Source organism: Sabethes cyaneus, chromosome 1 (assembly GCF_943734655.1).
Source record: "Sabethes cyaneus chromosome 1, idSabCyanKW18_F2, whole genome shotgun sequence".
Taxonomy (NCBI): domain Eukaryota; kingdom Metazoa; phylum Arthropoda; class Insecta; order Diptera; family Culicidae; genus Sabethes; species Sabethes cyaneus.
The window spans coordinates 75,634,565-75,650,363 of NC_071353.1; the positions used below are offsets into that span (position 1 = coordinate 75,634,565).

The 15,799-nt window shown below is 40.3% G+C and overlaps 2 protein-coding genes across 2 annotated transcripts; one reads left to right on the forward strand and one right to left on the reverse strand.

Moving 5' to 3' along the window:
• Positions 1–1,717: 1,717 nt before the first annotated feature.
• On the reverse strand, positions 1,718–3,921 carry LOC128745840 (uncharacterized). Its single transcript, XM_053842912.1, has 3 exons — positions 3,899–3,921; positions 1,877–3,276; positions 1,718–1,818 (listed from the first exon to the last, which is right to left on the reverse strand). Exons 1-3 carry the CDS (start codon positions 3,919–3,921, stop codon positions 1,718–1,720), a joined length of 1,524 nt encoding a protein of 507 aa, XP_053698887.1.
• Positions 3,922–13,228: 9,307 nt separating this feature from the next.
• Positions 13,229–15,325, forward strand: LOC128745842 (uncharacterized). The gene has a single exon (XM_053842913.1). The coding sequence runs from the start codon at positions 13,229–13,231 to the stop codon at positions 15,323–15,325; it is 2,097 nt and encodes a 698-aa protein (XP_053698888.1).
• The last annotated feature ends 474 nt before the right edge of the window (positions 15,326–15,799 follow it).

A 15,799-nucleotide genomic window follows, 5' to 3' on the forward strand; every position in this document is an offset into this window, starting at 1 on the left:
GGAAAATTTATGGAACTAAAATCGGACCAAGGCACAGAATATAAAAATGAGGTGCTCGATCAAATTTGTAAATATCTAAAAATCAAACAGACATTTGCTACAGCTTATCACCCACAGTCGATAGGTTCGTTGGAAAGGAACCACAGGTGTTTAAACGAATACCTGCGATCATTTATTTCATTTATTTCATTTACATGTATATATCAACAGACACAGTTGCCCTAATGATAAAAGAGTCGTCTTAATATTAAAATAATTTTTGTGCGTTGCACGTTACGGGACACATGATAGTCGAAAACGGCTGACACTCTGTTGAAAACTTTTTGCAAGCCTATAATTGCACTGTTAGCACCATAGTTAGTTCGTCGGTGCGGTAGACGTAGTGTTGGAACCATCCTTAAAGTTCTGGAGGGGGCGTTTATGTTTATCAACTGGAGGATGTCTGGGCAGTCGATACGGGCTGTTAAAACGTCTGCGACAGTCATTGCACGAGAGGTATCGCGGCGAAGCTGGAGTGTGTCGAGTCGGAGAAGTTGACAACGTTCCTCATAAGGAGTGACCTGCATAGGTTGTCTCCAAGGTAGAAGGCGTAGAGCATAGCGAACGAATCTACGTTGGATATTTTCGATCCGTAAAACAGCGTTGTTGTAGTGTGGATTCCACACTGACGAGCAATATTCGAGAGGAGATCGCACTAATGAGCAGTATAAGGCAGTAAGGCATTGTATGTTTCGGAATTCTCTTGTCATGCGAATAATTAGACCGAGCATTCTAGAGGCTCTAGACACAATGAATGACATGTGCTGTTTATAGGTGAGATGGCAGTCCAGTATTACGCCTAGGTCCTTCACGTGATCGACTCGTGGGATCGGAGTTGAATTAAGGCTGTAATCAAAGTTCAGCGGCTGCAGTTTCCTGGTAAACGTCACTACTGAGCATTTTGATGGGTTGAGTAGCATGCGGTTTAGTGCACACCAATGCGCGAAAATGTCCAGTTGTTTCTGGAGGAGATGGGCATCGCCGATGCAGTTGATTTTCGAGAATAACTTCAAGTCGTCTGCAAACGCCAGTCGCGGGCAGTCGAGCAAGTTATGTACATCATTAAAATAAAGCAAGAAGACCAGCGGACCCAGATGGCTGCCTTGTGCAATCCCAGACGAGGCGGAGAATGGATCCGAGATCTCCTGACCGATCCTCACACGGATAGTTCGTCCTGTCAGATAGGATGTAAACCAGTTCAGCAAGCTCCCACAGAATCCGAGGCGGTCCAGCTTGGCGACGGCAATACGATGGTTGACTTTGTCGAAGGCAGCGGAGAGATCAGTATATATTGCGTCAGTTTGCGAACGTTCAGTGAAGCTATCAGTCACGTAATTAGTGAAACAAAGCAAATTCGTAGTGCAGGATCGCTTTGGGAGGAAACCGTGTTGCTCGTTGGCTAACGTTTGTTGGCAATAGGAGAAGATTGGCTCGATGATTACTAACTCGAACAGCTTCGATACAGCACATAAGGCTGATATTCCCCTGTAGTTATCGACTTTGGTTCGATCTCCCTTTTTGAAAACTGGGAACATATAGGCTTGTTTCCATGCTTCAGGAAAGCGTCCGCTGGCCAGAGATAGGCGAAACAGATGTGAGATTGGTGCAAGCAAACCGGTTATACAGTGTTTTATAAGTGTTGCAGGAATTCCGTCGGGGCCGGGAGAACTCGAATGCTTCATTTTGGCAGTTGCAGAGAGTACAACACGGTCGTCGAAATCAATAGATGAGATTGCGCGACCGGTAGGAATAACATTGTTAGCAGCAGTGTCGATTTGACTTGAAGTAAGTGTTTCATTACAAAAGACGCTAGAGAATTTCGTTGCAAAAAGTCTACAGATTGCGGGAGTATTATCTGCCGTCTCCCCGGCAAACTCTAGGGTAGTCGGTAGACTGGATTCTTTACGTTGCTGGTTGACAAATTTCCAAAATCGCTTGGGGTCGGATTTCAGTTTAGCTTCCATACGTCTCGTGTAATTGCGGTGACAGCGGCGACTAAGACGTCTATATGCATGGTTCAAATGTTGATAATGTTCGCGTAGGTGAAGATGCCTGTTCGCGGAAAGTTTCCGGAAAATACCCCTTTTTACAGTTTTTAGTCGACGTAATTCCGGTGTTTGCCATGGAGGATGTTTAGAAGGCGTGCTCCGTGATTTAGGCACAAAGCGCTCGATTAGCTGGTTCATTAGCAAGGAGAATTCGCTGACTGCAATATTAATGTCGTGTTGAAGTAAGACTATCGACCAGTTGAAGTTTTGTAATGCAAGCAAAAGTCCGTTGTAGTCGGCTTGACGGAAATTGTAACTAGATGGAGGAGGTGTTTCGTGGTAGTCAGGTCTTTGAGAGTTGTGGAGGGAGAGAACCAGTGGAGGATGGTGAGGTACGAGCTTGACTAGAGGGACGGGAGCAATCGTCAACCGAGGAGCAGATTCACTGGCGGAAACGAAGCATAAATCTAAACAGCGTCCATTTTCATTCGCGTTGCAGTTGATCTGAATCAGATTTGAGCAGCTGTAGCCGTCGAGCAGGTCGAGAGCGCAGGTGTGAAATGAAGAATGGTCAGGATCCGGGTAGGTAAAGCCGTTCCGAAAGGCGCGCCAGCAAATGTTAGGAAAATTAAAATCGCCGATAATGACTATTTCATCGCGCGGTTTTGCTTTCGCAGCTATCATCAACACTGAATTGAGATGGGACTCGATCAGCGTTTTGTCACGAGTACGATCGGGTGGAATATAAATGGTGCAAAGATATAAGTTACGGTCCTTCAACTTTATAGATACCCAGACTTGCTCAATGTTGTTCCAAGCTACGTCGTTGACTCTGGATGCTTTCAGGCTACGGCGAACAGCAACGAGCACCCCTCCGCCGGTTTTTTTCGAGCTATTGTGAGGACCGCGGTCGCAGCGGAAGCCTTCATATTCATGTCCCAAGAGTTGAGACTGTAGAGTGCGGTCGTCGAGCCAGGTCTCCGTTAACGCGATGACGTCGTAGAAACCTTCTGAGATGGCGAGAAAATAATCGTCGATGACAGTATTCATCCCGCAGGCATTCTGGTAGTATAACAGCAGTGATTCCTCGGTTGCACTCGACATGCATGAAGTTGATATTGGCCTATCGGGATGAGGAATTTCGGCCGGTGTAGGAGAGGTGACGTTACGGCTGGAACCTTTGGCGACAGTCAGAGAGGAACTAGCTGAAGACTCGACGGGATCTTCCAGGATGCTGTTCACAGTGCGTCTGAAATTTCGACAAACATCAGGGCGAGAGAAGTCGGGAGTGCACAGATACTTGCCTGAGATAGCAGGCTGGAAGACCCCTTCCAAACCACCGATCCTTTGTCAACCAGCACCAAAGCGACTGGGATGATTGGTTACAATATTATGCATTTACGTACAACTCAACACCACACACAGATCATGGATATACACCCTATGAACTAGTGTTCGGTGTAAAACCAAAATTACCACAAGAAGAATATAATGGAACAATAGATCCGATTTACAACTTCGATCAGTACAGTAAAGAAATGAAATACAAAATGCAATTATCCCATGAAATAGCGACACAAAACCTTCTCAAACAAAAATTATTACGAAAAGAAACGGCAGATCAAAGTACAAATCCATTACAAATAAAAACAGACGACATAGTATATCTAAGCAATGAAAATAGGCGAAAACTAGATTCATTTTATAACGGACCTTATAAAGTTAAAGAAGTACATGAACCAAACTGCGAAATAGTACACGTAAATTCAAATCAATCATTCATTGTACACAAAAATAGACTGATAAAAGCCTAGAGAAAAGAAAATTCTAACTATTTTAATATTACCTTTTACTATTTCCGATTTCATTACCTATTACTATTTTCATCAATCATATTATCAAACCATACATGCATATTATAAAGTATAAAATCAAGATAGATATTCAAATGATGAAACCAAACATTAGGAGAATTTAGAAATACAGAACACCAATGTAAGTGGGAGATGGAGCGTTGAATTTTTAACGATTTTTAAAACACCATGTTGACAACAATTTTTTTTTTTTTTTTTTAGTTTCTGAATGTGGTATCCTACCCCATTCAAGAAACTTGGAGGGGTGATGTACTATACGTACTGCACCTAATAGAATTCAAGTTACAGAAAAGGATCGTGAGAAACAATCCTCGATTCCAGAACCTACATCATAAATTTACTTTTATTTCATTTTACAACATCGGGTTGCATGAACAACCTATAACACTTCACATGTGCCAGTTCTCAAGCAAACGTACAATCTTACGTTATGATTCTTAAATGGTTTAAGTTGCTTCCCACAAAGACGTTATTGACTAACGTCTTTGGCTAGCTAAACCACGATTTTCCTGACTCATGTTTCAGTCATAAATTTCATGCTACATATCCATATGGCAGTTACCGCAATTGAGTCACACCTAATTATTTTTCTTAGAACAAAATGTAAAACCATAGCAAACAAGAATAGCGATGCAGGTCACGCTGCTTGTTGCATAGTGCATAGTGTCACTCCAACGTCGTGTATGATACAAGATGTTGTAGTGCGATACTTCTATCTCGCCACAACTTGCATGCGACAAGTTGCGGCTAATGAAACATTTTAAGCTTGTTACCACCACTACCAAGCTGATTGAAACTTATTAGAATTTAACTCCACCTCCTACATGTAGACTTAAGACTTTAAAGAAGGGATAGAAAAAAGCTTAGCATTAAGAAGTGATGTTAGACCTAAGCGAAGAAAATAAAGACAATCTTGAACCAACCATCGAGGTGTTAATAATTAATTATTTCGGCTCCAAATATTATCCTTTTAAAACTACCAAACTCGATATCCGATGCTGTCATAAGCGGTGGATTTTGACGGGGAAGGTGCACTGGTTACGTAGACGGAATCCTGTTCCTCGGTAGAGGTTCCGGGCGCGACTAATTTGTCGTCCGTTGCCATGATTCGATTATAATTCACTTTCGATTCGCGAACACGGGGTTACCAGTTATGGCAATAGTGGGACAAAGATCGGACAACGTTGAATAGGGGACATGTGTATAATGTGGCACAGGTGGGCAATACGCCCCAGTTCGTTTATTCCCAAACTAGCACAAATTAAAATGCAAAACTAATGAGAAACTTTAAAATTCGATGAAAACAGCCTGCTATGCAAGTTTGACAGTTGTCACTGGCTGTCAACCCAAAAGAAAAATAAATTTGTTTTTCAACAGCTTCCGATTTAATATTTTGCGTCGTTTCCGTAAGCTTTTTTATGGTTAAAATCTGTAAATATCCTGTTGGTGCGATTCGATTACGTAAAGTGAAGCTCTAAAGCATTATCTCAGGCGAAAAACCGGTGAGAAACTCTTAGTTTGCCTAATTATTTAATAATTTTCTCGCCATGTCGTATGCGGCTAACATGCCCCTCTTGCGACGGTGCAATATGCCCCATTGGAGATGAGGCTTTAAATACAGATAAATAGATATAAGAAACAGTCTATTGGCCACTTTTAGCCTCAGTTAGTATTGTAGAATAAAAGTGGTAGGAATAATTTATCAACCACGAATGTTCCTTATAGAATCGAAAACTACTGAACCGATCGGCGTGAAAATTTGCATACAGGGGTTTTTGGGGCCAGAGAAGGTTCTTATGATGGTTAGAGACCCCTCCCCCCACTAAGAGAGGCGGCTCCCATACAAATGAAACATAAATTTCTGCATAACGCGAGAACTAATCAAGCAAATGGAACAAAATTTTACAGGCGGGTGTTTTAGGAGACAAGAATTTTTTCTATGATGAATGAAGACCCCTCCCCACTTTAGGAGGGGGGTGCTCCTATACAAATGAAACACAAATTTCCTCATAACTCCAGAACTAATCAAGCAAATGGAACCAAATTTGACATGTGGGTTTTTTGTATGCAATTTTTTTCCACTCTCTCCCTTTTAAGAGGGTGAGCTCCCATACAAATGAAATACAAATTTCCTCATAACTCGAAAACTAATCAAGCAAATAGGACCAAATTTGACATGTGGGTGTTTTCGGAGACAAGAATTTTTTCTATGGTGAATTGAAACCTCTCCCCAGTTTAGGAGGGGGGTTCCTATACAAATGAAATACAAATTTCCTCATAACTCGAGAACTAATTAATCAAATGGAACCATATTTGGCATGTGAGTGTTTTTGGAGGCATGTATTTTTTCTAAGATGAAGTAGGACCCCTTACCTTTTTAGGAGGGGGGGCTTCCATACAAATGAAATACAAATTTCCTCATAACTCGAGAACTAATCAAGCAAATGGAACAAAATTTGACATGTGGGTGTTTTTGGAGACAAGAATGTTTTCTGTGGTGAATTGAAACCTCTCCCTGCATTAGGAGAGGGGGCTCCTATACAAATGAAATTCAGATTTCCTCATAACTCTAGAAGTAATCAAGCAAATGGAACCAAATTTGGCATGTGGGGGGCTTTGGAGGCAGGAATTTTTTTAATGATGGTTTGAGACCCCTCACCCCTGTGGTAGGGGGATAAGGACTCTCATACAAATAAAACAGAAATTTTTGCGTAACTCAAAAACTAATCGAACTCGAGAAATTTTAGACTCATAAAACATTAATCAATAACAAGACCACCAAAAACTATCAATAGTAACATTAGATAATTCAGCGCGAGTCGGCCACAGGCCGCGAGTGTTACCGGCGACCTGACGTCGGAAGCGCCGGCCGCTGCGGGGGGCAGCCCCCCATAGAGATCACCTCTATCTAGGTTTATTTATTTTCCTAGATCTACTGACCTCTATTACTTTCCTTCAGTTGGGTCACCCCTGCGAAATGGTACGTTCTACGAAAAGATTTTCCGTGAAATGGTACTTCCCGTGTAAGGTTTTTCGCGAAATGGTATTCTGCGAAACTCTATATTCCGCGTTATGGTCAACCGAGAATTGGTGTTCCGCAAAATTGTATTCGGCGAAATGGTTTCTAATGATGGCGAATATTTAAATGCTATCCGCTTTATTTTATTAGGTTGAGCGATGGGGGGAGTTGTTTTCTACTTTACTGTGAGGAAAATTTGTATATTAAAACACCCATGAACTCCTCAGAAACTTGCAAAATTCGAGATTGTGACAAAGGTCATCCGAGATTTACGATTTATGTACAACATAGTTTAATTTTTGGCAATACGAAGTTTGTCGGGTCAGCTAGTTACCAAATAAAATGTATTTTAATGAGCTTTTCAGAAAAAAACAATAAACTGACGTTCGAAGTTTTTTATGGTTGAAAAAACATTTTTTGCAGGAGGCTCTTACAATTACTTAAAACATTCAATATGTTCGTTTTTTATTTTTTCATTATACTTTCAATGGCAAGCTAGTTGTTTACATACGATATCAAAAAACAGACCTGTGACATTTTCACTTTTTGAGATACTCTTTTTTTTAAGAAAGAAAGATGCGTCCATGCAATCGACTCGCATGGCGTTTTAATTTAGAGACGCATTTCTTTGTCAAAAACCCCTTTTATTACAAGTAAAAACATAACCTTACGTCTCCATTATATTCTCGACACTTTATAAAAACTTAGAATTTCGTTGGTCTACACACCATGAAAACATAAAAAGTGAATGTTTTCAATGTTTTTGCGATAATAAAAAAAAAAGTTTGGGCTTCAGTCCAATATTTTGTTCTGAAAAGCTCATTGAAATACGTTCCATTTGGTATTAACATCATTTAAATCGGTTCAATGGATCAAAAGTTAAGAATTTTTAAAGAAAGAAAGGTGGAAAAAATGCTTACTTTTGGGACCACACTGACTCAGACAAGAGAACCCTAAGTACCAAATAAAAATACGGATCTAAAATTTACTGCAAAGGAATAACTACACAAAATTTGAATGAATTCGGAGCAATTTTGAATTTCGATATGTCTTTTTACATAATATTGCTGAGTTGACATGCATTGTGGCTAATGGTTGATATGAATAAAATGCGCCCCATGCGGAAAATTACGCTGAATTATTACATAATTGAAAAAAAAGATTAATAATGACAATATTTTTTGTTCATTTAAATTATTTTGGAGCAATTTATTTTTCCCCAAATTTGTCTACTTTCCAAATATATCTACCAAAAATTTTCGGATGGGTAGATAAAATCGGTAAACCACTGTATAACAATTTTCTCAAGACAGTAAGTAATTTACTGTTTTGCATTGAAAGAGCGTCAAAACCATATGTTCTTCCACTAGAACCAGGCCGAAAAAATAGAAGCAATCACTTAATGGGCCGAAAATACCCTCCCGTGCCCTATGATACCTCGAGATGCTATTAATAAGTTATTTTACATTTTTGTACTATACCAAATGAATTACTAAATCAGGTATGAAGCTACAAAGAATGATTTGTAAATACCTCATTGAGGTATGAAACCTTAATTGATGTCCCGTGTAGCACAACCATTTGATATTATGTAGATATTGCAATAACAGAACCAGTTATTATTTAAGTATTTATGGAACATTTTTAGCTATTATGTTAGCAATTTTACCTCTTATGTCAAGCTGGTCAATACCAAATTCAGATATGCAGTTATTCAGCAAAAAAAATATCTGGATCAGGTTTTCTTCAGTAATTTTCTCCTGCTCGGGAATACATGACGTTTACTTGATTTGATTTGATTTCTTTTATTATTAGGAGAAGGAAAACCCCTGGGAATGAAGCAATAGCCTCTTTTCCCACAAGCACAAAACCTTTCCATCATTTCAACACAAATACAATAAAGTGCCCTTCCAAGCGGTTACCTGGGTGGTTGTAAGATTAGTTTAATAACTGATTTTGTTATCATATCTTATTTTGACCTTAAAATGACATTCGATATATTCCATGAATTTTTTTATTGATTAAAAAGATTTTAGATCAAAACTATTTTATAAAATATTTTTTTAATATCTCATATACTACTGCATTTATTATTCAATACCTTAATAATACTAAAATATGTTATTCTAAACTCTGAATACAGTCATTTTATTTCTTTGTTATTCAAATAGCACAAGTAGTTATTCTTTTGGCCTTAAAGGAGTAAAATTTTGATATTATTTTTTGTTAGTTTACCAACTATGTCAGCCAAGGCAAGACCAAATTTTGATATGAGTTATTCGATTTCCAATAACACACTTTGATATTATTTTGCTCTTCGCTTCTGCTCGGGAAGTTCGGCCACGGAGGTAACTTTCCAAAAGCTGATTGGCGACACCCCGAATTCTGTAATAGTCGAGCAGAATTTGGCGATGGATAGTATCGAATGCTTTTTTTAAGATCAAGGAATAAAACTCCCATAAGCTTCCTAATATCAAGAGCTTTGGTGATGTCATCAACAGGCTTACAGGCAGCTGTCAACGTAATCGAGCCAGTGCGAAAGCCATACTGGTAGTTGTATTGTATGCTGTTTTGTTGTAGAAAATCCACAATCCTTTTTGCCAACAGTTGTTCCAAGATCATGTTTATGGCAGTTAAAACATTTGTTGCACAGAACGTTCCAAGCAAGCGTCAATTGAAGTTGGTGGCAGTTTCAATGGACGACGACTGAAAGTCAGGCACGATTTGTCGATATTGAACGGGTTATTTATATTATGCGTTGCATTACAGGAAATGTTACTCGAATTTAATTCATTTGCATTCAAAATTGTTGGCCTTCTTCTGAATATTTGATAGAAAAGTACAAATGAAAAGTTAAAACCGATTGTCTTGATGAAGTGAAACCCGTCTCACTGACGCTGACTAAAGCCAGTCTGAAAGCGAAGCGGTGCTGCTTCAGTTAAAACCGAAACTTCACTGCTTCACGGTTGTGTGACACTATACAATTGAAAATGACGTTGTCGGGCCCTGGTCACAGCAGGTCTTTAATAGCTTGTTAGGAATTTCATCCGGCCCAGGTGCTTTAGTTGGATTAAATTATTTCCTCTTCGGAGAACATTAAAGATTCCATTGTCGGATTTTCCTGGCATGGACAACTCGGCGTGGAGATCTCGTTATTACTCTCTGCTGGGTATATTGACCTAAAAAAAGTTGGCAAAAATTTGTGCGGAGCTTTGTGGGCCCGATGAAGTTGTCCCTGCATGGCTGATCCGAACCGGTTTACTCCTGCTCTTTCTTTTACCGTTGACAAACTTCCAGAAGCTCTTTGGATCACTTTTTACGTTATTTTGGACCTTTGATACGCACGTAGTATATAGTCGGCGGTGTTCTTGCTTAAAAGATGCTTGTAGTCGCTTGTATTCGATTTGGTCGCATTCAAGATGGTCTCTTTTGAATCGGTTATATGCTTTCTTTTTTGCTTTTTGTAGACGTATCAGAGCTATATCAACCCACTCTGGATAAGCTTTTAACTCACACCGTGATAGTTTCACAGGAGCATGTCGACTACAAATTTCGAAGAACCGATAGTAAAACTTTAATAATAAGGAAAGAAAGGTTGAACTGTGGTTTGTTCCTAGTGGAGAAGGGGCCATCCCGTTAACGTTACGGTATAAAAATATATTACAAAAGATCATTATGAAATAGTAAAAATATGCGTTACAAAATTATTGTTTGTTACTTTGCGTATTTGATACTAGCATTTTTATACTAGAGCATTTTTAGAGCTAGATGAAAAAACTATTTTTAAGGGTGTCCCTAAGAGCTTGGCTCTATAACTTTTTTCATGTAAAAAATATAAATCTCTAGCATTCAACAAAGTTTCTTAAAATTAGTTTTTCTATAAATTTTCTGTAGACAGCAATCATTTCTGACTTAAAATAGAGAAAATACTTTTTGTATCTGCTTGAGGACACCCTAATGTCCGAATATGTTTTCACCACTAGAAAGTGCTTTTTAAATAAAGAAACTTTTCTGAAGCAACTATTATGCTATGTTTTAAGGTTTCGATGCTATTACTTACGTCTCACTTTCTTAGAATCCCTCCCACTGCGCGACGTAATTTGTGAAGAACCCCACAATTACGTAGGCAAAATAGTGAAAAGACAAATTAACAAAACGGTTTTGGATTATCCCTTATTTACAGAAGGCAGCAACAGCGATAATTAACGAATATTAACTGAACAGATTTTTCGTGACGTTACAACGGAGCTACGACCCTCTCTGTGTAAAGCAGAGCGTTGTAACGTCACGAAAAGTAAGATCTGTTTAAAAATTAACTTCACTAATTATCGGAATTCTGAACATAGCAAATTGTTCAGTATTCATCTCTTATCAAATCATAGAAGAAAGTCTTTAGATAAAATTTGAAAGAGAGCAGAATTTTCATATTTTTTAACAGAAGAACCAAAAGACGAATTTCTGGCACATTGTAACGTCACGCTACATATTTGCGGTTCAAAACAATCAAAGTAAGGCAAATGCTATTAATTTATTCATTTTTAATAGCAAATTTTATGCTCTTTCCAAATATATAATAATATTTGGGGGTTTCTCAACGATTTTCTTAACAGAAACACAAATACTGTACAAAGAAATGTCAAAACGTTGTAACGTCACGCCGGAATGTGTCATAGCCAATTCGCTTCAGAATGTCCAAGTGCCGGTGTCGCTGTTCAGGATTCTGGAAAATTATTTCCAGAATCGTGTGCTATGCTACAACACGGAGGAGGGTCAGAAGTGTGTTCCAATCACCGCAGGGGTTCCGCAAGGTTCCATACTGGGCCCGGTGTGGAACGTCATGTATGACGAGGTGTTGAAGCTAAAGTTTCCGGTAGGGGTTGTGATTGTCGGCTTTGCGGAAGATATCACATTGGAAGTCTATGGTGAATCTATCAAAGAGGTTGAGTTGACGGTTGCCCACTATATAAGCATTGTCAAAAATTGGATGCGCTCCAGGAAACTGGAGCTAACGCATCATAAAACGGAGGTTATTGTGGTGAACAACCGCAAGTCAGTGCAGCAAGCAAACATCAGCGTCGGGGACTACACTATTTCGTCAACGCGGTCCATAAAACTGGCAACTGTGTTTTTGTTTACATCGTTCTCGGTATTCGCTAATTTATTTTCGAATTATTACTAGTGTAAAACGTATAATTTACTTCTAAATTTGGTGAATTTCTGTCGATTGGACGATTACGTACCCGCTCGCATTGCAGTTTATACCGGTTTTACCGTGTGTGATATCAACTCTGATAGTGCCAATCGCAAGCAGCCCGATACATACGCGCGCTTTTGATCCGACTCTTGTTGTTACAACGGTAGTGCAGCAAAATGGATAAGAAATTGTGCGGAGAATGTCATCTGCTGATCAACGATCTCGAGCCTGTGCGTTGCGCTTTTTGTGATACCTTTTTTCACATCGGACAACAATGCTGTGGATTCAACGGCCGTGCGCACAAAGAGCTCTTCGCCCAAGGGAAAGCAATATTCATTTGCACAGCCTGCAAAAATGAACTGAACGGTAGGAGCATCAGTGCCTATTTAGCCGAAAAGTTGAATTGTGTTTCGGCCCCGCCAGTGGATGCTGTTTCCAATCAATTCATGCAGCTGGTCGAAACTGTTGGATCCCTGAGTGATAAAGTGGATCGTTTGATGCAAAGTCGTAATGATCAAAATTCTACAGTTACATCATGGCCCAAACTGGGTGTTAAACGTCGACGCGCTGATGATGAGCAATCTGTACGTGAAACGGCTGATCGTGGCACCAGTACGATCGATTTTAGTGATCTGTCGGTTGCATCTGTCACACCCGCTCCCCGCCCTGCAAGGTGGTGGCTGTATTTGTCCGGCTTTCAACCAACAATAACTAATGCTGATGTCAGGAAAGTTGTCTCTCGCTGTCTCGATCTGCATGAACAAGATACTTTTGATGTCACTCGTTTGGTGCCAAAAGGGATTGATTCTTCGAATTTGACGTTTGTTTCATACAAAATCGGACTGGACCCGCGTCTCAAACAATTAGCTATGAGTGCTTCTTCCTGGCCAACTGGACTGTTGTTCCGGGAATTTGTTGACATGCCAAAAAACCGATATGCTGGATCGACGGTAGTGATGAATCCACCCGAAGCCGTTTGAATAATTCAACGCAATTTCTTTTAACTAATGACGATCGGAATGCTTGCATTTCTGATATGCTGACTTCGTCTTCGCGTTCAGATGATTTTTCTGCTGTTGCTGTTTTGGACCCGGGACAATCTTTATCAGGCATTATGGAAGCCCCTGATCCCTCCGACACAGTCGTGCCCGTTGCAGAAATCCACCTTCGTCGTCGTCCCGGTCCTGTGTTCGGTAGTGGAGATGGGGTCTTCCAGCCTGTACTCTCAGGCAAGTATAATTGTGCACCAGAGCGATCGGTACCTGATGATTCCTTGCATTCCAGCATATCGAATCGTGGGTCAGCTTCTCTATCACATGGACTGCGGATCTATTATCACAACGTGCGCGGGCTGCGTACTAAAATCGACTCCTTCTTTTTGGCGGTATCTGAAGGAGACTACGATGTGATAGTACTTACTGAAACGTGGCTTGACGACCGTATTTATTCTACGCAACTATTTGGCAATCATTACACTGTGTTTCGAAACGACCGATCACGTTTGAATAGTCGAAAAACGCGTGGTGGAGGTGTACTAATTGCTGTTTCCATCAAATTAAATTGTCGCATCGATTCTGCTCCCATCTATGACACTCTCGAACAGCTATGGGTGATCATTGAAGCATCCGGTTCGGTTGTCAGTGTAGGTGTTATCTATCTGCCCCCCGACCGCAAATCCGACCTTCAGCTCATTCAGCAGCATGTCGATTCAATAGGATCTGTATTGTCGCATGTGGATCTTCGTACATTAGTGCTACTGTTCGGTGACTACAACCAATCTGGTTTGAACTGGTGTATTTCAGGCAGTGGTATGCCCTTTGTGAACACGCCATCTTCACAAATGCCTGTCTACTGTTGTGCGTTGTTAGATGGATTCAGCCTACATGGTCTGTCTCAAATCAACACGGTTCTGAATCGGGATGGTCGTTTGTTGGATTTCGTACTTGCAAATGAATTGGCAGTACCAAATTGTAATATATCTATTGCGCATGAGCCGTTAGTCGAGTTAGAGGCTGTGCATCCTGCTATAACCGTGTCACTTGATCTACCATTACCAGTGATGTATGACCAGTTGTCACAAAATACAATTTTAAACTTTCGTCGGGCGGACTATAGAGAACTTAGCGCAGCATTTGCCGAGGTTAATTGGAATACTATTTTGGAAGCCTGCTCCAACGTCGACGATGCGGTGTGCTGTTTCAGTAGTGCTATTGAAAACATCACCAGTCGGATAGTCCCAGTATGCACACCACTGCGGAAGCCCGCATGGTCTAATGCACGTCTACGTAAGCTTAAGCGTATGCGAGCGGCCGCGCTGCGAAAATATTGTTGTTATCGCTCACCGTACTATAAAAATCAATTCAATATTGAAAGCAATCGGTATCACAGCTATAATCGTTACTTGTATAATAGATATGTGAATCGTATTCAAAGCAGTCTTCGCATGCAACCTAAACAATTCTGGTCGTTTGTGAATACTAAACGAAAGGAAATCGGCTTACCCTCATCCATGTTTTTGGGTAATTGTGTTGCCAACAGCGAACGTGAAAAATGTGATCTTTTTGCTGTGCAGTTCAAACAAGCATTCAGTAATTGCATCGCATCTCCCGCACAAATTGAAGAAGCCAGAAACGTTGTACCACGTGATGTGTTTTCGTTTGATTTGCCACATATTGATATTGAACTCGTAAAAACCGCTTTATGCAAACTTAAAACTTCTTATGCACTTGGTCCGGATGGTATCCCTTCTGTTGTTCTGAAACAATGCAGTGACGTGCTTAGTTCTCCAATCGCGAAGCTGTTTAACATGTCGTTACAGCAACGCAAATTTCCTGATCGCTGGAAATTTTCCTATCTGTTTCCAGTACACAAAAAAGGCGACAAACGCGACATAACTAAATATCGAGGGATCACGTCCATGTGCGCATGCTCAAAATTGTTTGAAATCATCGTAAATGATGCTTTGTTCGCTTGTTGCAAAATCTATATTGACGCTGACCAGCACGGTTTTTACCCGAAAAGATCGGTGACCACAAATCTGATGCAGTTTGTTTCCCGCTGTCTGCAAAATCTGGATTCTAGTTTTCAAACCGATGCTATTTATTTGGATCTGAAAGCCGCTTTCGATCGAGTGGACCACGAAATACTACTCAGAAAAATGGAGCGACTGGGTATTTTTCGGATGCCGTATGCTGGTTCAAATCTTACCTGACAAACAGAAGCTTATGTGTGAAATTAGGAACTACTTTCTCCAGCTGCTTCTCCAATCTTTCTGGAGTTCCGCAAGGCAGCAACCTAGGCCCGCTGCTCTTTTCGATTTTCATAAATGATGTCACACTTCTGCTTCCACATGGTTGTCGACTATTTTACGCTGACGATACTAAAATTTTTAAAACTATTACGTGCCTGAATGACTGTGTGGAACTGCAGGAGTATTTGAACATGTTTGTGTGCTGGTGTGATGCAAACTGTTTAAAGCTAAGTATAGAGAAATGTAACGTAATGTCGTTTCACAGAAAACGAGCGCCTATTGAATATGACTATACTGTCTCTGGCCAACACCTTCTTCGCGTACAGTGTATTAAAGATTTGGGAGTGCTGTTGGATAATGGATTGACTTTCAAGAGCCACTACGACAGCATTATCTCCAGAGCCAACCGTCAACTTGGATTCAGCTTCAAGATTG

What these genes read in the sequence shown, in the direction of transcription:
- LOC128745840 (XM_053842912.1), bottom strand. Translation starts at nt 3,921, where the DNA reads ATGATTGATGAAAATAGTAATAG. An exon ending in ATTGATGAAAATAGTAATAG is followed by an intron (nt 3,277 to 3,898) that starts GTAATGAAATCG and finishes TCGAAATTTCAG; the next exon opens with ACGCACTGTGAACAGCATCC. An exon ending in AGATAATACTCCCGCAATCT is followed by an intron (nt 1,819 to 1,876) that starts GTAGACTTTTTG and finishes ACTTACTTCAAG; the next exon opens with TCAAATCGACACTGCTGCTA.
- LOC128745842 (XM_053842913.1), top strand. Translation starts at nt 13,229, where the DNA reads ATGGAAGCCCCTGATCCCTCCGACACAGTCGTGCCCGTTGCAGAAATC.